This window comes from Arvicanthis niloticus, chromosome 1 (genome assembly GCF_011762505.2).
Source record: "Arvicanthis niloticus isolate mArvNil1 chromosome 1, mArvNil1.pat.X, whole genome shotgun sequence".
NCBI classification, from domain to species: domain Eukaryota; kingdom Metazoa; phylum Chordata; class Mammalia; order Rodentia; family Muridae; genus Arvicanthis; species Arvicanthis niloticus.
In genome coordinates this window covers 68865326-68889892 of record NC_047658.1, presented here as the reverse complement: position 1 = coordinate 68889892, position 24567 = coordinate 68865326, and the positions used below count along the sequence as shown (strand labels likewise).

Sequence of the window (24567 nt, the reverse complement as noted above, 5' to 3'; positions counted from 1 at the left end):
AATGGTTGGGCAGGGTGATTGTTGTAGGACTTTTAGGATGCCTGGGCAAGAAACACAGGGGGAGAGGAAGAAGGAATTCCACCATGAGAGGGGCATAGGATGGATCACTCCATGATGGTGAAGCAGAGAGATCAGAATTAAAGGCCCCCTGACATGTAAGAATCCAGGAAAACAGCCCCAGGGGCCACTCCTCCTCTTGGGTCTGGAGAACCAAAGATAAAATATAGATTTAGAAAATGTTAACTCAGGAATACTGGAGGGGAGTGTGTGCTACCTATGAGGAGGTTTAGAACTAGAGCTCTGGCAGGTGGCTAGAAGCTCAATCACCCAACAGGAGCTCTAAGCAGATTAACCATTCACTGCTACAAAGCACAGAGGATAAACTAGCTGGATAGGACCTCACCCTAAAATTAACATTTCTACCATGACTGGGCCTAACCTTGCTCTGTCTCAGGCTGACCCTAAACTCAGGAATCTGCCTGCCCTTGGAAGCATAAACAAAAAGTTTAGCTGGGTGGGATCTTCTGCAATCCCCACTTCCTAAACCTCTTTATCTCCTTTCTTGGTATCTTTCTGACAAATTGACTCATAGTACACCTACTTGTGTTTCTTTAGATCTGTGAAGTTCCTTACATAATTCATGTTGCATCCTTATATTTTGCATAGTTGAGAAATTACATATTTTTGAACTCGGGTTTTCAGAGTTCTTTTCAACAGCCTTAATTAAGGGTTGTACTGAAGGTCCGAGCATTTACCATTTTTCTGAGACATTAGCCATACCTACGCCTCCCCAACTCTTGCTATCTCTGATTATCATGAAGTCATTAACATTAACCAGGAGGACTTTCCATGAAGGAAGAATATGGAAATATGTACATTACTATACAAACAAGCCTTCCGCTCACAGCAGCCATTGTGGAGGCCCATGCTCTGTTTGCCTCATCCCAGGGGTGGGAGTCATGTCATCCTACCCCTGCCAGGGCCATGCTGGACTCCAAAATTTAAGGTCATATGTATGTATAATGTATATGTGTTTCAACTCTTGTATAAGGTATTGTACATATGCAACTCATTTAAAGTCTTAATGCAAAGTTCTAGTCCTATAAAAGCTACTATTGTAAACTGTTTAGGTTAATTAAAAAATGCAAGTTAGTAGTCAGTCACCTATAAATAATTATACTCGTAGAACTGTTAGGTACTCTTTTAGTTAATTACAGAAATAAGCTTTATTTAGCCTCTTGTATATGTTTTCAAAGTTAAGCAGAAGATAAATAGCTGCAAACAAGCAACATTTGTCTATTTAGATATACTTTAGACAGACAGATGGTCCTCAAACACTTTAGAGATCTGAAGAATATGGCATTTAAGATGTTTTAATAATAAAAGCCTTTTCTGACAGAGAGACATATCAGCTCCTGACAGCACCCTCAATCTACTCTGAAAAAGATTGTGGGCACTGAAGAACCTCCACCTAGAGTTTGCTTCAATTGTGGCAAAGCAGGACACTGAGAAAAAAAAAATAGCCTTAACTTAACTGCTGACAGCAGGCTGTCCAAACTGTGGACTAGCAGGACACTGGGAAGTTGATTGACCCGATTTGCAGAGACAAGGTAGAACAGTCCTTCAGTATTACTGCTTTGCAGATAAGTCTGTCAGATCTTCTGAGCCTGATGGCCAAAGATGGATGTCCCACAAACACACAGGAATCTTGATTGTCCAGATAGCCAGTGGTCTGTCATTTCTTAGTTTAGGAAGCTCTTGTTCTGCACTTCCTGTTTACTCAGGTAGTTTTTATCCTTCTCGGGTCTCTGATGGGGTTGAAGACTAGACAGTTAAAGTCTTCCAGTTTTCTTTGTTATCAGATGCAAAAAAGAAAACTCACAAAAGTGTAAGTTTATGAAGACACAAAAGTTTAAGTTGTGAAGGATCTGGGAGAGTGTTTTAGGGGTTAAGAAGATGTTTTAAAGGTGGTAGATGCAAGTTACGAAGGTGGAAGGACATGAAGGTTTAAGTTATGAGAAGATGTTCCAAGGTTAATGAAGGCCGGAAGGCCTAAGGCATTTGACGACGGCCAGTGCCAGCTGTGAAAGTTAAAGCTTAAGGAAGCTTGAATGAGGCAGAAAGTGATTCAGGGACAGAGCTTTGTACTCACCAAGTTAGGATAGAGAGTAGAGTGCGTCTCCAAGGTTGCCAAATACACATGGGCTGGACTCTGAATGCAATTCTTACCTGATAGTTCTCATAACTACTCTTATTGTATATAGCTTATCGGTGTTGGAGGTAAAGCCACTTCTTGGACTAAAAAGGGGAGATGTTGGGGTACATTGTGTGAAGGTGTGTTCCTACATAAGTTATTAATTCTGTAACAACAAAGAGTTAAAGCTCCCAGAACCTTGGTATAGCCAAGAGGCAATCTAGAATTGTATCTGATTGTCTGTGATATAGATCTGACAGGCCATAGCTGGGCAGGAAGTGGAGGGTGGAATGTGATTCCCACCAGCAGACACGGAGGTAAACAGATGGACCAGGGCAGAGCAGAGAGGCAGAGCTAGCAAGGTGGGCTGTAGGCTAGTTAGTCAGAAAGGTAGAAGCTTGAAAAAATGAAAAAGCCTCCGTGACATCATTTATACTGATGGCAGATCTGAGATAGTCCCACTATCCTTAGTAAGCTCAAGACCTTCTTGGGTTGTAGGACCCCTGTTCCAAGCAAACAAACAAACCCAACAGACCCAGGAATGGTGGCGTATGTCTGGAATCCTGACACACAGGAGACTAAGGCAGGATGCACCTGATCTTGAGGCCTGAGCAACACGCAGTGATGTCACAGTGGACACCTTTTCCTAGTTTCCTTACTTTTCTTTCCCTGTATTTCTTAAGAACCTGTTTTTAAGTACATTTAAATTTGCAAGTCTTTAAGTATACGAGCAATAAATGCATGTGTTTGTGTCCTGTAACTAATAAGTGTGTGTTTAAAAATTAAAGAGTCTGGAAATGAGAGACCAGAGCCAACGTTCCAGCACTGCTATTTCTGTTGAATATAGTTTTGACCCATTACTCAGACTCCCAGAGATCCACCCACCTGTGCCTCCCAAGCACTGTGATAAAAGCCTTGTCCCACTATGCCTAGCTGTTGTATTTACCTCAGTATCTTCTGGGGATGCTCCTGGAATCCTCACAAGACCCCTCTCACAGCAAATGCATCTAATAGATTAAATTAAATATCCACAGACACAGTAAGTGCTATAAATACAAAATACATATTGGATTTCAGGCGTAATACTAAAAAAAGTTAATAATAATGCAAGATGACTAAATGAATTTTATTTTTAATATTTAAATGAATAATATTTTTAAAATATGGGATTAAATTAAAATATTAAAATTCTTTTCTTTTTCTTACCTTTTGTTAAAAGGGAATTTTAAAAAGGGAATAAAAGAAGAATAACATGACTGCTCTTAGGTATGGTGGAGGAGAAGGTTTACTGTAGATAAAAGAGAAAGCAGAAGCAAGGACATCTGGGAGAGTCCAGAATGAACATGACCCTGAGGAAAGAGGAGAAAAGCCACTGACCAAGAGGGTTGGCCTTGTCCAAGAGATTGGCCAAGAGACTGGCATAGCTAAAATGGCTGAGTTATAGGGTCCAGAGGAGCTAGGGGTGGGGGTGGGGCTAGCCCAATACCTGGGCTGGAGAGTTCAGTTGCAGGTGGGGTGTGCCAGCCAAGAGAGCCTTATAACAGGTAGAGATTGAGGGAGGCTGGGAAAATCCGGCAGCCAGCGTCTGCTTTTATATATTAATGGACACCTCATTAGCCATTTATTCAGGGTTTGAAACCTAACAAAAAAAAAGAGAATTAGAGAACTTGAAATTAAAGCAACATTTTATTTAAAAAAAAAAAAATGAAAAAGCAAGAAAGCTTGAAATTACGTTCACGGCTCACGTTATGTTCCTATTGGGTAGTTCTTGTCTACTCTCCACCTCCGGGCTCTTGGCCTTCCTTTCTCTGCACTCACAGCTGCTGCTCCAAAGAGACAGCCTCAGCCTGGCTTTTAAACCTATTTTCTCCTGCTTTCAGAACAGCGCTGAGGCTTCTGCCCTGTGCTCTGCTGCCCCCAAGCGGCTGCTCTTCCACTCACCCCTCCAATGACAGCTAGCCTTGTTAGCAGGGGTTGTACCTAATTCTTGAAACACTTTGAGGTCCCAAACCAACAATCCCAGCTATTTCCAAACCTTTGACTTTGCTTGATTGGGAGCGTGGAGACGGTAGTACCCGTCTGCCATCCCAGCACGTCCAAGGTGGAAGTAAGTAGAAGAGGAGTTCAAGGTCATTCTCACTACACGGAGAGTTTGAAGCCAAAACAAGACAAAATTCAGTCTACAGAAGGAACCTGGGTCATTTCTTGGTCCCTATTTACTGTCCTTTTGCTTGCTGCTGGTATAATTAAGATGCACACACCTTTTAACTGTGGCTTCTGGTTGGTGGAAAGTTATTGTTTACATCTGCGAGAAATGCAACTCACCCCTGAATGTTAAAAAAAAAAAAAAAAAAAAATGCCTGGCCGGGCAGTGGTGGTGCACGCCTTTAATCCCAGCACTTGGGAGGCAGAGTTCGAGGCCAGCCTGGTCTACAGAGTGAGTTCCAGAACAGCCAGGACTACACAGAGAAACCCTGTCTCGAAAAACCAAACAAAACAAAAAAAATGCCCGAATTTATGGAGCTAGAACTTAGGTCCCCGGAGGTAATTTCCTGTTATTGGCAATGTTATGTTATTACCATGTTATGTTCACAGCATGGTAACAGGTTTTCTCTCACCATGAAGACATAATGGATGTTGTGTGTGAGAATTATACAGTGTGTTTCCTTTTTGCCAATACTAGGGATCAACCCTCCATCCTCACAGGACAGTGCTCTACCACTGAGTTACGTCCATGGCTCTTAGGATTATAAAATGTCTACCACATATTTAGCACAGGGCCCAGTACACTGCAAACTCCCAATAACTGTAGCCATTAATGTGTGAAACTGTTACTTGCATAGGCATCCCTTGAGGGCATTCTTTGTTGCTTGCTAGGACTCTATGCCAGAAGCTTCATGTCAGTCAACAAAGGGAGTGGAAATGAACTACATTTCAATCTGTCAGTAGACTGGGAAAATGCCCAGCTAGTTGGGATCTTTCTGGAATTTTGCCAAACTTGGGTGAACTCAACCAACCAGGGCAATGGGAACAGATGGGGGAGGTCATGGATCAACTCTCCAGGGACCTCTGAGTTTCCAAGAATACATGAAGATATCAGCAGGGCTGTATGGAAATGTAGATGAGCTGACATAAAATGGGCAACTCTTTAAGGAAAATGGATCCGTATATTTTAAGTAGATTATGGTCAGTATCAAATTCCAATAGCATTCCTAGTCCCTTGGATACAGGATATTTAAAAGAATGTCTAATTGCTCTCTCTATTTTAATGTGTTATCATTGTGATAATGCTGCAAATTTTAGTCTTTGCAGATATATTTAAACTTATGGTGAACAGTTGTATGTAGCTTGGGTACAAACGTTGAAAGTTCTCTCTGGGCATGGTAGCACACACATCTTTGGTCCCAGCACTTATAAGACAGAGGCAGGTGGATTGCTTGAGAGTTTGAGGCCAGCTTGGTCTACATAGAGAGTTCTAGGCCAGTGAGACTTTCTCTCAAAAAAGGGAAATAGTAGTAATAGTAGTAGTAGTGGTTGTTGTTGTTGTAACAGTAAATTTTCAGGTTTTTGTAGGGAGAATGTGAACAGGACTTTTTGAAGATAGAACTACATGATATCTCTCCACGACAGCAATTGGTGGGCTGCAGGTGCAACCACCATTCCTCCCAAATAACAAGCTTTCCATGGCCAATGAAAGAGCTCTGCAAGTAAAGGTGTCTCCCACTGTAGTTCCAAGGAAGTGTACATGAACCCTGAAAGACCACACCAGGGTCTTTATTTGAGCTAGCTCAGGCTTAACTCACCACCAACCCGCAGGACAGTCCTGGTAGAGGAAAAGCCCTGATCCTTCATTGAGACAAGGTTTTCTAGACGGCTACAAGCAAGGAATGGGTGTCTCTAGCCTGGCAAGCATCTAATTGGGGTGCTACTGTGGCCCTTAGCATAATTGGCTGGTGCTGGGAGCCAAACCATAAACTTAACTTCTGATTTCTTCCTAATTGGTGGCTGTTATACAGGGGCAGGCTTGTAACCTGGAGATGCAGATTTGTTGGGGAAAATAACCTGGAGACTGGTGCTAAACATAGGTTTGTTGGGGGAGATTAACCTGGAAACACAGGTCTTGTTGGGGTTAGCCTAGAAACTGGAGCAACGCTCTGGCTTTGTTGGGGGGTAACTTGGAAACTAATGCTAGGCACTGGCCTTGAGTTCAAACTTAGGTCAGGTTCTCTAAGATGGAGTCTGAACCCAAAACTTGGTCTCTCACCACCAAGCCTCATGATCCGAGTTCAATCAATCCCATGAACCCACATGGTAGAAATGAAGAACAGATTCTCGAAGGTAAGCCTGAGCATGAAGCTGGCGTATGCATGCATGTGTGCACACAATAATAATAGATACGTGAATAGTATTTTAAAATGTGTTCCAAGGCACATGTGTCCCTTTGCAATCCTCCCAGAGTGAGTGGGGATTGCTGCAGTGTATTTGCAAACAAGTATTGATGAAACTTCATTCAAAGCAAAGCAATGGAACATGTCGAGTACAGGGTCAAGAGTGACAGTTTACCCATGAGTAAGAGCAACCAAGGGTCCAGGTTATTATCTGAGGCTTCTTTTAATGAAGTATAAGAAGGTGTGGTGCTGGCAGCCTGCTATTTCACAAGGCAAACATGCCCAACATCCACCGAGTCCAAGGCCAGGTGGATGTTCCTCTGAGCCAGGACTTTCAAGACTGAGGAGTCAGTCTAGAGAATCAATTTCTGTGGTCCTGATGGCATCTAAAAAAGAACCTCTGCCTGCACCAAGCCACCACCTATCTTTTCCAAGACTTGGTTCCCTTTGGAGTCCCAGGTTTCTGATCTACTTATTTTTTTCCATCTTTTTCCTTCCAAGGAATGGTCCCTGCTGTATATATCATGTCCATGGGGTCATTTTGCCTGTAGGGGACACTGAGTGTTCCACGTGTGGGAAATGATGGTAACTGATGTCTTACACTTTTGTGAAGAACAGAGATGAGCCATGTCTTGCTGTTGGGTGACATTACATGTGAGAGAAGCAGGCATAGGGAATGTTAGCCCCTTCCAACAACGTCCTTGGTGATCTCTGTTGACAGCCTAGGATCCCCCACATATATAAACCTGCACCCTCCCATACATATGCACTCCGAACAGTGGTATTATTTCCCTTAATGATCATCAAAAGTCAGATTCTACTTAATCACACTCAAGTTCTGTCTTATAAAGGGTCCAGTCTGCTTTGAGCTGTTTTGGGATCTGTCTGGTTAAGAGTTTCTATTGCTCTGATGAAACACCATGTCCAAAGGTAACTTGAGGAGAGAATTTATTTCTATTACACTTTCAGGTAACAACAGTCCATCACCGAGGGAAGTCAGCAGTCCATCACCGAGGGAAGTCAGGGAAAGAACCTGGAGTCAGGAGCTGATGCAGAGAGCATGGAGGGTCGCTGCTCCTCATGGCTTGCTCAATCTGCTTTCTAATAGCATCTGAAACCAATAGCTCAAAGTTGGGCACCACTCTGGCTGAGCCCACACTCATCAGTCATTAAGTCCTACAGGCTTGTTACAGCCTGACCTTACAGAGGCATGTTCTCAGCTGGGGCTTCCTCTTCTCTGAATACTATACTGTGTCTAGTTGACATGAAATTAACCAGCACAGAATGCATGCCCAATTGTTGGAAGCCGACTTTTAGCAGAAAGCGGCTAGAAAGCAGCTATCAACTTAGCAGCCATCTGGAACCATATACCCTGATAGAGACTTGTTTTTCAAAAGCCTACAACAGCTGAAGCACACTCTGACAGACATCTTGTTTATCCCATATAGCTTGTTTTGCTGTTTAGTGACCCCAGCTGCATGGTGCACATGGTAAAATGTCTTCAGCTGTGTTCTCCTGCTTGTGCTTATAAATACCCAGGATTTCCTTGTAGTAGTGTCAATAGGAGGTGTGAATATAGTCTATGGGAGACAGTAAATGAAACTTGACTACAAACCCTCTGGCTTGTCTCTATTCTTCACGTCTCTTCCCCTTCTTTCCCCACTCTCTCTCTTGCTAGACCCTGACCTGTGGACCGGAGCAGCAGAGCAGTCCAGGACATTTTGACCCCAAAAGTGGGGCAGAGTGGTCCTCAACACCCAATAAGACAATTTGTGTCTCCTAAGAGAACATTTAGGAAGAATTCCCTATTACCATCTTGTGCCTATGCATCATTGGGCATGCATATGATTAAAATCAGCATTATGGGAAGAGACACAAGCACTGTAATCAAAGGTGTCTTAGGGTTTTACTGCTGTGAACAGACACCATGACCAATGCAAGTCTGATGAAGGACAACATTTAATTGAGGCTGGCTTACAGGTTCAGAGGTTCAGCGCATTATCATCAAGGCTATGCAGCATCCCAGCAGGCATAGGGCAGGAGGAGCTGAGAGTTCTACATCTTCATCTGAAGGCTGTTAGCAGAATACTGGCTTCCATGCTCCCCTCAGCAGTTCTTGATGAAAGAGAGAGTCCTTGGTTCCAAAATGTTTACTGATTGTTCATCATGGAAAATGGGTACATATGACCTCCTCATGTCGCTGACATGTTCTCCCAGCCAACCTTTGTTCTAATTCTCTTGGGTATATGGCCAATAATTCCAACTAATGCCCTAAACTAGTACTACATTCCATATGCTAAGCACTTTGCTTGTATTAATTCATGTAATCTCACAATGATGTATGATATCACATCAATACTGTCATCTGATTTTCTGGCTGAGGAAGCTGAGGCAGAGATAACTCATGTCACAGAGCTGGAACCAGAAGTATGTGTAGCTATGACTGAGCACTGTGCCACACCAAATATATGCCTGTTAAGACTTGGATAAACAAAAGAAGCTAGAACTTCTCCAAAGTCCTTCTCAAAATAAATACTCTTATTAACATTTTAATGTCACCAGATTTTGAGTATATCATCCCATTCCCCAACACCCAACTTCCTCTCTCTCTCTCTCTCTCTCTCTCTCTCTCTCTCTCTCTCTCTCTCTCTCTCTCTCCCAGCCAATCTTTGTTGTTCTAATTCTTAGCATCCTCCCTTCATGCTGGTGGGGTTGTTGTGTGACTTGAGCTTATGCAGGTCTTCCACATGTGTGACACCCTGTTCACATGTGTAGCTGCTCTGCTGTGTCTGGAAAACACTGTTTCTGAATGAGAAAGAAAGAAAGAAAGAGGGCAATGGTGGCGCACGCCTTTAATCCCAGCACTTGGGAGGCAAAGGCAGGCGGATTTCTGAGTTTTAGGCCAGCCTGGTCTACACAGTGAGTTCCAGGACAGCCAGGGATACACAGTGAAACCCTGTCTCAAAAAAAAAAAGGAAAAGAAAGAGAGAAAGAAAGAAAGAGAGAGAGAGAAAGAGAGAGAGAGAGAAAGAAAGAAAGAAAGAAAGGAAGGAAGGAAGGAAGGAAGGAAGGAAGGAAGAAAGAAAGAGGAACAGTGGATCATGCCAGGAAAGTTGGTAAGGTTGAGAGGTTCAGAGTCCCTGGCACCCTGGCACCCAGGCACCCACCTGAGATGCCAGGCAGCTCCCCGCTCCCTACCAGATTCCTGGCCTATAACATGTGCCACACTTTCCACATGACCTGTCGTCATGTAGCTCAGAACAGAGTTCTTCATGCTAATGAGGTATCTAGAGGCCCTGAGGGTTAGCCAATAAGTGTCCCTTCCTGGACTTTCCTCCCTGCAAAAGGTTTTTAATCTCTGGTTCACCCTGAGGAGGTGTTATTCACCCATTTTCCATGATGAACAATCAGTAAACAGTTTGGAACCAAGGACTCTCTCTTTCATCAAGAGCTGCTGAGAAGAGCATGGAGAAAGCCTTCAGCTACATAGCCTGGCTATCTAAGGCTCTTGCAGCAGGCCCCTCTGTGCTCCCAGACAACCACCTAAGCTGAGGACTTGCCACTGCCAAGCTACCACCAGAGTTCCTCATCACCCCCGGCTCAGGCTTATCCTTGGCCTGCAGGCCTTCTCTGTTCCCTGATTCTGGGCAACTTATAACAGCCTCTGGACATCCAGGAGTCTGAGAACCCCCAACCCCAGCTCTTCATCACAAGCTCATGGACCCCTGATCCTCTGTGTCCTGACTCCTTCTCAGTTTCCAGCAGCGACTGGATTCCCAGGAGTCAGGGAACCCCAGCTTCAACCTCCCACATCTTTCTTTTATCTTTTTTTTTTTTTTTTTTTTTTTTTTTTTTGGTTTTTCGAGACAGGGTTTCTCTGTGTAGCCTTGGCTGTCCTGGAACTCATTCTGTAGACCAGGCTGGCCTCGAACTCAGAAATCCGCCTGCCTCTGCCTCCCAAGTGCTGGGATTAAAGGCGTGCGCCACCACGCCCGGCTCAACCTCCCACATCTTAGGGTGTGTTTTCCCACCTCCTGAGTGGTGTATTGGAGTGTCCCTCAAGCCCAGCATCTGACAATGGCACAGGTAAATGCAGTCTAGCATCTCTGAGTTCTGTCTGTCCAAGCAGCCGTTCCCACACCCAGAGGCAGGGCAGAATGCAAAACCACAGAAAAAGAAAAGGACATGGCTGCTCCTAGGTATGGTGGAAGACAAAGTTTATTGTAGATAAAAGGGAGAGCATTGGAAGAGGCAAGGACATCTGAGAGAGTTCATAGTGGACATGACCCTGACCTGGGAACCATGTGAGAAGAGGAGGGAGGAAAAAGGAGAGGGGAGAGGAGGACCAGGTACAGTGGCCAAGAATGCAAAAGTACAAGAAAGGAGTAACCAAAATGGCTGGTTTATGTAAGAAAGAGCCTCTGGGGGAGGGGCAGGCCAGCCCCAGGGCCAGAGTTTAGGGTAGGTGTTGAGGTATGCTAGTCAGACACTGTAACCGGTAGGGACTGAAGGACGCTGGGAAACCCTGGTCTGCTTTGATTTGTTAAATAGGCACCTCAGCCATTTGTCCCAGGATTTATTTGAGACCTGGTAGTTATCCATCACCTTCTGTCGTACACCTCACCCCCACGCCCCCACCTCTTCTGATATGTGTGTGTGTGTGTGTGTGTGTGTGTGTGTGCAAGCACACGTGCACGAGTATAAATATAGTCTCACTGAATTGAGGCTGTTCTTAAGCTCACTGCATAGTCCAGAATGACCTTGAGCTCCTAATTGACCTGTCTCCACCCTGGAGTCCTGGGGTTATAGCCCTGAGCCACCTAGCCCTTTGGAAGGCATTCTAGATGGCCCCAGGCAAGGTTAAATCCATATGCATTAAATCAAATCCATTTAAATCCAAGGATTTAATTTGACTGTGTGCCCTGGCTTCCTGCCAATTTGGTTCTGGAAAACTGAACAAGGCCAAGGGGCTGACATGACTGAATTTACCTTTACTCCTTCACTGGGCTAGCCAAACTTCAATTCATAAAAGAGAAGAAGAGTAGGTATGGGAAAGGGCTCTGGCGGTTTCATCTCCAGGGCTCAGTGAACCGCCCCAGATTCCCCTCAGTCAGCTTCCTTGGTTCTTCTATGGTGGCTTGTCTAGACCAAGGTGAGATCCCAGGAATTCAACCGAGTAAAAAACTCAGTTTCCCATATAACATAAACAAGATTGATATTTTTAACTTTATTGTGGTTGTTCTTGGTGGTGATGGTGGTAGTGTGTGTGTGTGTGAGACAGAGAGAGAGAGAGAGAGAGAGAGAGAGAGAGAGAGGAGAGAGAGGTAGTAGTAGTACTTGCCACACCCATCAGAGGACAATTTTGTTGAGTCAATTCTTTTCTCCCACGTTTATGGAGGTTCCAGGATTTGAACCCAGGTTGTAAGGACTTGGCTGTAAGTGCCTTTACTAGCTGAGCCAGCTTGCCAACTGCAAAGGACTGGTTTTTGTTGTTTGGTTTTGTTTTGATGCTCCTTAGAGCATCCAAGCATCCGGGCTTGGTGGTGCTTGCCAATAATTCCTGCACTGGAGAGATGGAAGCAAAAGCATCAGGAGAGAGAAAACCAGAATGTACTTATTTAGTTGGGCTAAAAGGCATCTAAGGGTTACATTTTTGTGGAAGCTCTCCATTTGCCCTCCAAAAAGGCAATGCCGATTTACACCCCACTGACAGTGTGAGGACGTTCCTCCCCTCACCCTTGCACACACACACTGCAGAGCTTGTTTTTATCGTAAGTAAGGAACTCAGAAGTGTCAGTCTTTTAGCAATGATATGAAACCAGCAAAGCAATCTTTTACGTTTCATTCCATGGTGTTCTTTTATTCATGCGCAGAGACTCAATTTGAGGCTCTGAGTGAGTGATGATCAATTTTAGTGTGTAATCAATCAGAATCTATGATGCCATGGCTTTTGGTCGTGGGTATTAGGTGCCCTCCTGGGGACAAATGATCCCTCCATGATTCAGGGCTCTCTCCAGATTAGGCAAGCACCCTTAGTTCTTTGGATGAACCTCAGATAAAATAGTGTATTAGTCATGTTTCTCTAGAGTCACAGAACTTACGGAATGTCTCTATATATTAAGGGAACTTATAGGAATGACTTATGGTCTGCAGTCCAGCTAACCCAACAATGGGCAGCTGTCAATGGGAAGTCAAAAAAATCTAGTAGTTTCTCAGATCCATGAAGCTAGGTGTTTCAGCTGGTCTCTGTATAAGCTGGAATCCTGAAGAAGTGGGTTCCAGCAGATGTGCTGGCAAGTAAGTGCAAGCAGGTGAAGAAGAAAGCCTTTCTTCTTCCATTGTCCTCCTGTAGGCCTCTAGTAGAAAGTATGGCCCAGATTAAAGGTGTGTACCACCATGCCTAGATTTGGAATTTACTCTGTCCCAGGCTGCCCTTGAACTCAAAGATCTACTTGCCTCAGTCTCCTGGGATTAAAGGTGTACTACCTTGACTTGGCCTAAGCTTTTCATGGCCATTATCCCTCAAGATCTGGATCACAGGTGTGCCCTGCATTTCTGGATTGTAGTTCATTCCAGATGTAGTCAAGTTGACAACCAGGAGTAGCCATTACAAGTAGTTTGCTTATTCAGGAGTCTTGCACAGAGCAATGCAGGAACAAAACACATTTGAACACTGTCCTGGCTGGTCTTATGTCAACTTGGCATACAAAACTAGAATTATCTGAAAGGAAGCTCAATTGAGAAGATGCCTCCATAAGATCCAGGCTGTAAGACATTTTTAAAATTAGTGATGGATGTGGGAGGGCCCAGCTTATTGTTAATGGTGCTATCCCTGGGCTGGTAGTTCTTGGTTCTATAAGAAGGCAGGCTGAGCAACTCATGAGGAGCAAGCATTATGGCCTCTGCATTAGCCCCTGCCTCCAGATTCCTGCCCTGGCTGAGTTCTGGTCCTGAAAGTGTAAGGAAATAAATCTTCCCCCCCCCCAACTTGCTTTTGGTCATGGTGTTTCATCACAGCAATAGAAACCCTAAGACAAATACTTAGCTCTGCTCTGGTCACCCCATGGAAGCTACAGTGGTGTGATGAGGGTACACGGGATGCTGCAGAAACATCTGGAAGAGGTACAGACTCTCTTCACTAGAAGGGAGTGTCATGTTGATCATGGGAGTAATGAGGGAGAATGAGGGAAGATCACCAAAAGGATGGGAGAGAATGAGAGAAGAACAGGAAACTGCACATGAACCAGAACCACATGAACACAGACGGGAGGCTGACTTTGGGCTGGAGGGGAGTTTTCTTATTAAGCTGGTAGGGAGGAATGGAGGTGCAGGGTTGTAGGGTGGGGACAGTTCTTGCCTGGATTATCTATTTGGGAAGGAGACAAGGGACTAACTAGGAAGGAGGTTGGCTGCTAAGAGTAAGGAGTGAGTATTGGGACTCAACTAACTCTCTCTCTCTCTCTCTCTCTCTCTCTCTCTCTCTCTCTCTCTCAGACAGGGTCTTACTATCTAACTTTAGCTGTCCTGGAATTCACTATGTAGTCCAAGATGGCCTTGAACTCACCAGATCCCCTGCTTCTGCCTCTCAAGTGCTGGGATTAAAGGCATTTGCCACATGCATCTGGCTGTCTGTCTGTCTTTCTCAAGATTTATTTATTTAATGTATGTGAGTACACTGTATCTGTCTTCAGAAGAGGACATTGGATCTCATTACAGATGGTTGTGAGCCACCATGTGGTTGCTGGGAATTGAACTCAGGACCTCTGGAAGAGCAGCCAGTGCTCTTAATCTCCAAGTCATCTCTCCAGCCCCAACCCCTATTGTTTTATTTTATTTTATTTTTGAGACAATGTCTCATGCAGCCCTGCCTAGCCTTGAATTCCACGTGTAGCCAAGGATGATCCTGAACTCCTGATCCTCCTAGCTCCACCTTCCAAATGTTAGATTGTTGTGGAAATTTTTCTGGAATAAGCCCTTTGATACCAGTGAGAGTGGGAGAGGGATGCCACTAGACAGACAGAAGCCAGGAGAGCTCCTGAAAGGCTTTGATTCCCAGGGCCACTTTGCATTCTCATTTTATACCCTAAAGGTGGGCGGAAATTCAAGCCAGATTTCACAGACGCCTACTTGACAGTTAGCAGGTTAAGCACAGTGACTCACTGGTCCAGTATTTCTTCACATCATTTTGTTCCAGGTAGCAAATGATGCATGCTTGGTAAACAGGCAATACAAGCAGTGCTTTAAGTAAGTCACTGAGAAAATCTCTAAACAAATATCTAATAACTGGTCTTTTCTACCCTATTCTATTTCAAGATCACAGGTGTGAACCACCTTGCCCAGTTCAGAGGTTCAAGCTCCACATTGCCTCCCGTCAGTCAGAAGATGGGGAAGCCCCTCCCACGTTCTCCTGCCACTCTAGTGTCCCGTTCAAATGGACCCTGAACCTGGGTCCTCTGGTAGACAAGCCAGTGTTCCTAACCACTGAGCTATCTCTCTAGCCCTGAGTCATGGTTTTAGTGTGAGAGGCATCATTGAATTTTCTGAACTGGAAGAATAGGCGATTGAAGAACATAGGGAAATGGCAAACAGGAAGAAGAAAATCTCTTCAAGGTTGTTCACAGGCACCCACCACTGACATCAGCAGTCTTAGCAGTCTTCAATTCCACTCAACCTCAATTTAGTTGTCAAAATTAGGCCCCTGAGTATCTGTCTCTTTGGTTCTTCCACTTTTCCTCCTCCTCTCTGGTCCCTTTGCTCAGCTCTCACAGAACTTTTTTTTTTAGATTTATTTATGTCTACAGTGTTCTACCTGCTTGTACACCTGCAGGCCAGAAGAGGGCACCAGACCTCATTACAGATGGTTGTGAGCCACCATGTGGTTGCTGGGAATTGAACTCAGGACCTGAGGAAGAGCAGTCAGTTCTCTTAACCTCTGAGCCATCTCTCCACCCACCTCCCAGAACATTCTTTTTTTTTTTTTTTTTTTTTTTTTTTTTTTGGTTTTTCGAGACAGGGTTTCTCTGTGTAGTCCTGGCTGTCCTGGAACTCACTCTGTAGACCAGGCTGGCCTCGAACTCAGAAATCCGCCTGCCTCTGCCTCCCAAGTGCTGGGATTAAAGGTGTGCGCCACCACCGCCCGGCAGAACATTCTTTTTTTTAAGTTTTTTTTTTTTTTTTTTTTTTCCTGGTGGCAGCACCATGATGTGAGGAGCTCATGTTCATGCCTAGAGCACAGCCATCAGGGCCTTCACACACAAGGAGATAGTTATAAGAAGGCAACCATAGCTGTGGTGCACTACAAATGGAGAACTGGCTTCATCAGGTGATAGACCAGCCTGACTCCATCCCATGATTAGAAGCTCTCTTGTTACAAGGTCAAAATAAGTTCATTCCTATTTTCTGTAAAACTTGGGTTGGACCCTGTCATCAATCCATTTTCTGGAATTTGACATGTTCCATATTCTATTATACCCTGACTTCGATCCTGATAAGATGTTCTGCCAAGTTCCTGCATAGCCAACATTCCCCTGGAAATCCCTCAACCCTTGCAAACCACCTAGTCTTACAAATTTTGAGTTATATAAATTCCACTTCTGTGTTCGATGCTATTTTTTAAGACCCTGCTTTAGGGAGACAGCCTTGTCTGGTAGAAAATAAAACTTGCTTAATTTGTCTAAAAGAGTTTAAGTAATGGTTTTTATTTTTGTTCAGTGGGTTAATACAGGGTGAAACAGAATCCCTTGGAGATGGTTGAGCTACAAACACTGCAGTACAAGTTACATCAGCAGGTTTTGCTTCTGGGTAATGAACAATTTGCTGGTGTGGACATCAGGATCGCTGTGAAGGGGAGGTCCTGTGGCCTACGTCTATACTATTCAACAGTCTGTCCCCAACGCCCTGGTGATTTAGTACTTTGACAAGCCCCTGCTGGTATCCCACTCTGAAGTTCACAGGTTTTAGTGAGGTGCTTACTACCAGAAACCCTACAAATAAGCCCATCTCATGGATCAGGGTTTACCTTTGTAATAAAGATTGTAGGATTTTTAATATTTTTAAAAAGACATGTGTGTGTTTTATGCTTGCATGTATGTTGAGAACCACACTGCCCCATGCTTTGGGGCTACTATGTTGCTGTCCACACTGCCCCATGCTTTGGGGCTAAGTGCTCTGGTCAAGAGAGAGAGTGGGGATGGAGGGGCAAGAGACTCAAAGAATGGAGACAAGACAGGGTGTGTGGTCAAGTCTCCTTTACTGTCTCCAATTCACTCATATTGACCTCTCCTATTCACTCTATTACGAGGAAATCCTGGGTATTTATAAGCACAAGCAGGAGAACACAGGTGAAAACATTTTACCACGTGCACCATGCAGCTGGGGTCACTAAACAGCAAAACAAGCTATGTGGGATAAACAAGATATTTATCAGAGTGTGCTTCAGCTGTTGTAGGCTATTGAAAAACAAGTCTCTATCAGGGTATATAGTTCGAGATGGCTGCAAAGATGATAGCTGCTTTCTAGCTGCTTTCTAGCCGCTTTCTGCTAAAAGTTGGCTCCCAACACATGTATGTATATGTATCCATTTTTTTTTTTACAGTCTCCCTCACTCTGTAACTTATGGAGCCATCCAGTTGGTCCCCTAAATACATTTCAATGAAAGTTTTCATGAGACTGTACGAGAAGGTGGGTAAAATCTGTTATTGTGTGCTTATGCCTGTGGTTTGCATCTCTAGTCTCAAAGTTGCTCTGTTCTAATTTTTATTGACATATTTACTTTTGAGTCGGAGGCTCAAACAGCCTAAGCTGGCCTCGAATTTGCTATGTAGTCAATGATGACCTTAAACTTGTGATCCTCTACTTTAGTGCTGGAATCACAGGCGTGCTCCACCATGCTGGGTACATAGATCATTTCAGACTAGAATTAGATGTGCACTTCCTAGTCCGCCTACATTACAGGTTGCTAGGTTACATCCCCCCCCCCACACACACACCTTTGTAGACGCAAAACCTCATTTCCCATGAACACTTGCAAGTGTCGCCGTCGCATAGCGTCGCGTCATTGCTCCCGCCCTATATACCTACTTCCGCCCGCGAGCCACTTCCTTTCCTTTCAGCGGCGCGCGGCAGCAAGATGGCGGTACAGATTTCCAAGAAGAGGAAGGTAAGCATCTGGGCCCTGTCGGGGAGTCCGCCGCAGATTCTAAAGGTGTCAGGGAGAACCATGGCTCCGTGGTCGGTCCTGAGGAGCAGCTGGGGCCGCCTGGTGTCTCCTTGAGCCGCGGATGGCCGTAGATTGTGTACTGGGCCGGAGCCGGGCGAGTGCAGTGTGTCTGGGGAAGGGAGGGACAAACTCGAGTTCTGGACCGACACGAACACCGGGCGCCTCCAGTTCCCGACTAGGCACCTTTGAGCGTTTCTTGGTTTCCGTAATAGTAATCCCGTTGCACGGAGGGCGTGTGCCATCAAGTCTAACCCAGTTTCTTTAGTAAGTGAAGTTTCGCAGTTTTATCCGTGTCACCCTGCAAGTGGCCATAGTTGAAAGCCTGCTTTTGGCATGTCCACTCGGGACCTGGAGCAACAGCGTCTTTGGCTGGTTTTTTTTTTCTTTAATCATTCCATGGGGAAAAGGTGCGCAAATTGTCAAGTTTAGAAGTAGATGGCCTGTCGTTTGTGCTTATGTTTATGGTAAAGCTGTTGTCCACATTGCTGTTTTGAGTTAGGATTCCTCTCGTTTCCCAGGTACAACTTACACAGTCCCAGCTTTGCAAAGTGAACTTTTGTGTGCAGATTGTGTCGTAGAGCCCTTCGATGAAGAGGTGATGACGAGTCTGACTAGGAGGCTTTGTCTTTGTCCAAGATGCCTCACTGTGCTGCGTTCTGTGGCACAGCTGAAAGCACTATGGTCAAAGAGACTTCCTAAAGATGACCTAGAGGCATTTGTCTGAGAAGGGTTGCTCTGACTAAGTAGGCCTCCCAGCCCTGTCTTAACTTAAGAGTTAACCTGTTTCTTTGGTTTAGTTTGTAGCTGATGGCATCTTCAAAGCTGAACTGAATGAGTTTCTCACTCGGGAGCTGGCTGAAGATGGCTACTCTGGGGTTGAAGTCCGAGTTACGCCAACCAGAACAGAAATCATTATTTTAGCTACCAGGTAAAAATACCATTGACTGGTTATCACCTGTAAATACTGTGTGTACCAAGATGCTATGTAAACTTGGTGGTTGTAACTTCTTTTTTTAAATGGCATTTGGAAAGAATTTACATTTAATGTGTATATTGACTTTGTGGTAGATGGCAGATGAGATTTTCAGTAAATTATGACTTTCCCCTCTACAGAACACAGAATGTTCTTGGGGAGAAGGGTCGTCGGATCAGAGAGTTGACTGCGGTTGTCCAGAAGCGGTTTGGCTTCCCTGAAGGCAGTGTAGAGGTGAGTTCCCCAGCTTTACCTACCAAGGGTTTTAGACTGAATTTAGATGTGGCTTCTGCTATATAGAATATAGATTAATGAAAAACTGATGTGCCCAATGAATCACAGGTGGATTAAAAGTTGTGTAATTGTGTGATTGCCATCCTGGGGTTGGGGGTGTGTGGCCAATCTTTTATCCTGGCACCCAGAAGGCAGGATGATGGCAGTGCAGAGCTAGTCAGGGCTGCCATGGTGAGACCCTTCCTTAAATCACAAACGGTATGATTAAGTTTATAGGGGTACTCTGGTGGTTGCAGTCTTTCTACATTCCATTTGTATGTAGAAGTGATGCATGCGTGGATTGGCTGTCCTTGTGGGGGTCCAGAGTAGAAGGCGATTTAGCCTTCATTGCTGCCGTGTGGGTAGTGGAAATACTTTAGTATCTAAGGAATATTACAATGGCTTAATTGAAGACTGGTGACTGATAGGAATGTACTCTGCTTTCTTTAAAGCTTTATGCAGAGAAAGTGGCCACAAGAGGCCTGTGTGCCATTGCCCAGGCAGAGTCTCTGCGATACAAACTCCTGGGAGGGCTTGCAGTTCGAAGGTGAGTGTCCTGAGACTTGGTGGTCATGCCCTTCTGTGGACCAGTGTGTCTCTGACTTGCATGTTAGCAAATAACCTCATTGACAGAATCATCTAGTCTCTGATGATGTAGCAGTAAGGTAGTCCATGCCCCCACTGAACCCTTAGGCTAACCAGACCAGTAGTAGGCTGGTGAACAAAGGGCCTGTTGTTGGTAACACATGCCATATATAAAAATATGGCAACACTTGGAAGATTTGATTTGGGAGGACCAGTCTGGGCTATGGGATGAGCCCCTAAATAATGGTCGGTGCTATGGTGGAGAGTGGATAGAATCATGCGTGGAAGGGGCATCTGCTTTGTGCCATTTAGGAAGGACCCTTGATAGGTGAGCAGTAAAGCATCCTTCCTGTCACTGCACCTGTGAGGGGTGTCCGGTTGGGAGGTGCTGTTTAGTGCTTCTGGGAGAGCACACCTTTCACAGCAAGCTAGAAGTTTTGCAGCTTTACTAATTCACTCTGTGGGGACTATAGAGAACAGTTCTGATGGGAAAGCTCACAATCGGTAATTACATCAGTAATTGGCCAGGTGTCTTGGGAGGCCCTGTCTTAAAAGACAGCCAACTTTTCCTGTAAGCTGCATGGCACTGTGAAGTAATGCAAAGATCATGTAAGGGTTGGGACCCCTGCCTCACCTGTTGACTTTGTCTTAAAAATTGCACAACCTTGCCTTGGTTATAAAGATTGGGTGTTGAAAGGGCCAATTTGTTCTTTGAGAGTCAGGTTCTCACTGTAGCCCCAGCTGACCTCCAAATCGGAGATTGCCTGCTGAAATTAAAGGCGTGTGCCACCACACCTGGCTCTAACAGGCTGCCCTCAAACTCAGATCCTCCTTCCTCTGCCTCCCTGTGCTGGGATAAAAGGTGTGGGCCACCACATCTGGCTTTCTGATGTTTGATAGGCTCAGGTTCTTTTGGTGCTGTTACTGCTTAGGTGTGCTGGTGGGATGGGTTCCGGAGAGGAGCATTTCCTTGGCCTGTACTTAGGGGCTTTTCATGTGCTGCTTAAGTCAGGTGGCACCTGGGAGCCACTCAGTAAGTGCTTTTCAGAAATGCCTATTCCTGCCAGGTGTGGCATGCCATTATTGCACACCTTTAATCCAGGACTCCAAGGCAGGCTGGTGGATCTCTCTGCAAGTTCCAGACCAACCAGGACTATGTAGTGAGATCTTGTCTCCCAAAAAAAAAAATCTATCCTGACAGCCTGAGTTTAGTGTCTGTAAAGGAAGAAGGAAACATGACAACGTAGTCTTCTGGCTGGCGTGAGCTCACTCATCAGTACACATACACGCACGGTAATAGATTAACTAATAGATGTTAGGGAGTTATTAATGTCAAAACCAAACTTGGTGGGGTGGACAGGCAGCCTGTCTCTGGTTATATCAGGTGAATCTCTTCTTCCTAAGGGCCTGCTATGGTGTGCTTCGGTTCATTATGGAGAGTGGGGCCAAGGGCTGCGAGGTTGTGGTGTCTGGCAAGCTCCGAGGGCAGAGGGCCAAGTCCATGAAGTTTGTGGATGGTCTGATGATTCACAGTGGAGACCCTGTTAACTACTATGTTGACACTGCTGTGCGCCATGTGCTCCTCAGACAGGGTAAGTAGCTGTGCTGGGAAGGGATCCCAGGGTCCATTTAAGCACTGGGTAGCTAGGCATGCCTAGGCAGAGATTAGCATTTTTCTATAGACATGGGTTCAGTTAAAGCTACTATGGAAGGAGTTGTGGATTCCCTTCAGGGGCTGGGAAAAGTAGCATTGCTGAAATGGTCAGATCAGTTAAATCTTAGCTATAGCCTTCTGTGCCCTTCAGTGATGACACGATGACGAGTCAGAAAGGCCACATCTTGCTCTTGGTCCCTGTCAGTGCCATGTTCTGTGGTGCTGTACATGGTTCCCTTGGCAAAAGTGTCCTGTGCACTGATTGATTTAGAGGCATTTGTCTGAGAAGGGAACAGAGCTCAGTGCTTTTGAATAGGTGCGGCTCTCCCCACTGTCCTCTTGTGTGGTGGGAGAAAGCCTCGTTCAGTCCTACCCCTGGTGTCTTTTAGGTGTGCTGGGCATCAAAGTGAAGATCATGCTGCCCTGGGACCCCAGTGGTAAGATTGGTCCCAAGAAGCCTCTGCCTGATCATGTGAGCATTGTGGAACCTAAAGATGAAATCTTGCCCACGACCCCCATCTCAGAACAGAAGGGTGGGAAGCCAGAGCCACCTGCCATGCCCCAGCCAGTGCCTACAGCGTAACAGGTACGTCTGCAGTGACCTTCCTGGGCCAAAAGTATTTTTACTGTTTCCTCGTGTGAATAGGGTTCTTTTAGCTTAGTGTGGGAGAATACAAGTTGGGATGTGGTGTCCAATTGACCCACAACTCTCTTCTGTGGGTAAACACCCATTTATTTCATTGCCTTTGCTCAAGGGTTCCAGCTCTTCTGAGCACTCTGCCCTTCAGCCTTGTGAAGGTAGTATCTATCAAGCCTTCATGCTGGGCTGTGTTAAAGGCAAACTGAGTGGGAATGTGCATGCCTGTGTAGTAAATGAAGGCACTTGGATGTGGTTTTCTTACCATGTTATTTTATTTGGTTTCAGGGTCTTGGCAGCTGCATCTGGAGGCTGGATGTTATCTTGTAAAAACATTAAATAAAATCTTGAACAAAGACACGAGGCCTGACTGGATTGTGTCCAGTGTTCAACTGACTGAGTTATGTTGGCCTATGGAGCGGTGCTTATTCTTCTGTTGGTTTAAGCTGGAGGGCTTGAGTAGAGCTGACCAGAGAAGTCATGGGTCCGTGAAGTTGGTGGCTACAGGGCAGCATCTTGACCCTGTGTTGAACAATTGAGGGTTAGAAGAACAGTTTGGTTTTGGTGCTCATGATGGAACCCAGGTCCTTAGACATAGTAAGCATACATAAGACATAGTATGTATGTCTCTGGCCTAGAGGACTATGAGTGGTCTTTCTTTCCTAGAAGGAAAGACGATGGCTCAGGGGGTAAAGGTGCTTTCCCTGTGTGTAAATTGGCTGTGTTTTGCTGTGCTATTCTGTCTCAGCATCCCAAAATAAAAAGGGTATTTCTGATGCTATTTGTGCTTGGAAATTTGAAATGTAAAACTTGTCGTTAGGGTCCATATATTTCTAAGTCCTGTACTTAGACGTTGTTTTGGAAAATACAGGAGATTTAGAAATCTGTAGCTTACTTGCTATATTTTGGAGGCATTTATTATTGATGTGTGTTGGGGGGAATTAAAGTTAGCTTGAGAATTCTGTGCTTTTGGTGAGCAGACTAATGAAGCTGTCAGGGGCTCAGGTGTAGCCTGGCTGGTGCCCAAAGGCTAGCCTTCATAAGCCACCGGTGCACTTTATTTCACTGTCTTTACCTGTGTAGCTGTGCGTGGGCTAAGGGATTAAGTTATGTTGGGTGTGCACTGACCGTGTCCACAGCCCATTAACCAACTCTACATGTTGAGTACAGGTGTACTTTTTTTTTTTTTTTTTTTTTTTAAAAGAGTCTTATGTAGCCCTGGCTGACCTCTGCCTTGGTATTGTGAATATGGTGTGCAACCTTCATCTGGTTGATGAAAACTCGTGAATATACAGCCAATTATTGACATGAGGTCTCTAGACACCGGCACAGCTATTTATTTATTTACTGGGCTCTGGCTGAGTGTGTTTTGTGAGACATGAAAACAATTGGTTGCTCTTCCAGAGGACCTGAATTGGATCCCCATGTAATGATGTTCACACACATCTGTAACTCCAGGGACTGAAACTCCAGTTCCAGGACATCTGACAGCTTTTTTTGGCCTTAGCAGGCACACACACAATTGGACAAAACAATCAGAAAAGTCTGGGCCAGAGGGAGGTTGCAAGTAAGTATACTGAGGACCTATCTAGGAAACTGGTAAAACTGCTAGTGTCCATGTGGCATCAGTAGCTTTCTGAAGATGTTATCTCCACCCTTCCCTTTTGGGGCAACAAAAAAGCAAGGCCTTTGAGCATGCTCAGTTGAGTTTGGTCTGGTACATCAGTCATCTATATTTAGATCTTTAATAAAAGTTCAGCCTGTGAGACAGTTTGCTTCTTTGCCAGTAGGTGGCACTATATTAACAGCATTGCTGTAGAGCACCAAATGAGGATGGTCTTAGTGGAGCTTTGCCCCTCTGTAGCCAGCAGGAACCTCAGGCCTGGGAAGGAAAAACCAAAAACTGGAGTTGAACTTGGAAATAAGGTTGCTGGTGCATGAGATAATACTGAAGTCTTAGGCACTTTGTTGACTGGGAGTGAGACTGGCCCAGAACTCAGGTCCATCTGCCTGTGGTTCTCAATACTATTTTCTTCCTTGGGGCTATTGGGTTTTGATGCTAAAATCAACTTAAGTGTTTTTCATCAAAGCTGTAGCATGTATGAGATACTGTAACCTCTAGGCCACTAATAACATTGAGTATCTCTATAATGGACAATTCCATTCTCCTGATTGACAGCCTAACCTTCACTGTCTAAGGGAATGTGTTTATTTCTCTGAGGCTTTACCTGAAAATCATTTCCAGGCAGAGAATATCAGACCCAAAGCTAGTCATGTCTTTAACTGCTCTCAAGCCCTCCTTCATAAAACTGCAGCTCAGGGTAGCTATGAAATGTGAAAGTCTCAGCCGCTTAGACTGGGTAATGTCCACTTGGGGGTGGAGGGGTGCGTGTGTCACTGCTATGATGGGTATAACCTTGAACCCCGAGTTCTGCCCCTTCTGAATACTGAGATTTTTTTTCAGGTGGGGACCATCTTTCCCACCCACCTATCAGGAAAAAATAATACTCGGCAATGAAAACCCCCTATCCCATCACTGTTTCGTTAGGTCTCTTGGGACAGGCTCTCCAGCCTGGGACTCATTACATAGCCTAGAACTGATGTCCTAAGTGAGCACTCCCTTGAATACAATTAAATGCTCATGA

General features: G+C 45.0%; 1 protein-coding gene and 2 non-coding genes across 3 annotated transcripts; all 3 read left to right on the top strand.

Annotated features, from left to right (window-relative positions):
• Window positions 1-17639: 17639 nt before the first annotated feature.
• On the top strand, window positions 17640-22285 carry Rps3 (ribosomal protein S3). Its single transcript, XM_034517658.2, has 7 exons — window positions 17640-17740; window positions 18598-18728; window positions 18914-19007; window positions 19499-19593; window positions 21036-21223; window positions 21675-21871; window positions 22211-22285. The coding sequence occupies exons 1-6, from the start codon at window positions 17711-17713 to the stop codon at window positions 21866-21868; spliced, it is 732 nt and encodes a 243-aa protein (XP_034373549.1). The 5' UTR covers window positions 17640-17710; the 3' UTR covers window positions 21869-21871; window positions 22211-22285.
• LOC117699628 (small nucleolar RNA SNORD15) lies at window positions 18383-18529 on the top strand. Its single transcript, XR_004605257.1, has one exon. It is a non-coding gene; the product is annotated as a small nucleolar RNA SNORD15 (small nucleolar RNA).
• On the top strand, window positions 21431-21575 carry LOC117699626 (small nucleolar RNA SNORD15). The gene has a single exon (XR_004605256.1). It is a non-coding gene; the product is annotated as a small nucleolar RNA SNORD15 (small nucleolar RNA).
• Window positions 22286-24567: the final 2282 nt, after the last annotated feature.

What these genes read in the sequence shown, in the direction of transcription:
- Rps3 (XM_034517658.2), top strand. Translation starts at nt 17,711, where the DNA reads ATGGCGGTACAGATTTCCAAGAAGAGGAAG. An exon ending in AGATTTCCAAGAAGAGGAAG is followed by an intron (nt 17,741 to 18,597) that starts GTAAGCATCTGG and finishes TCTTTGGTTTAG; the next exon opens with TTTGTAGCTGATGGCATCTT. An exon ending in ATCATTATTTTAGCTACCAG is followed by an intron (nt 18,729 to 18,913) that starts GTAAAAATACCA and finishes TCCCCTCTACAG; the next exon opens with AACACAGAATGTTCTTGGGG.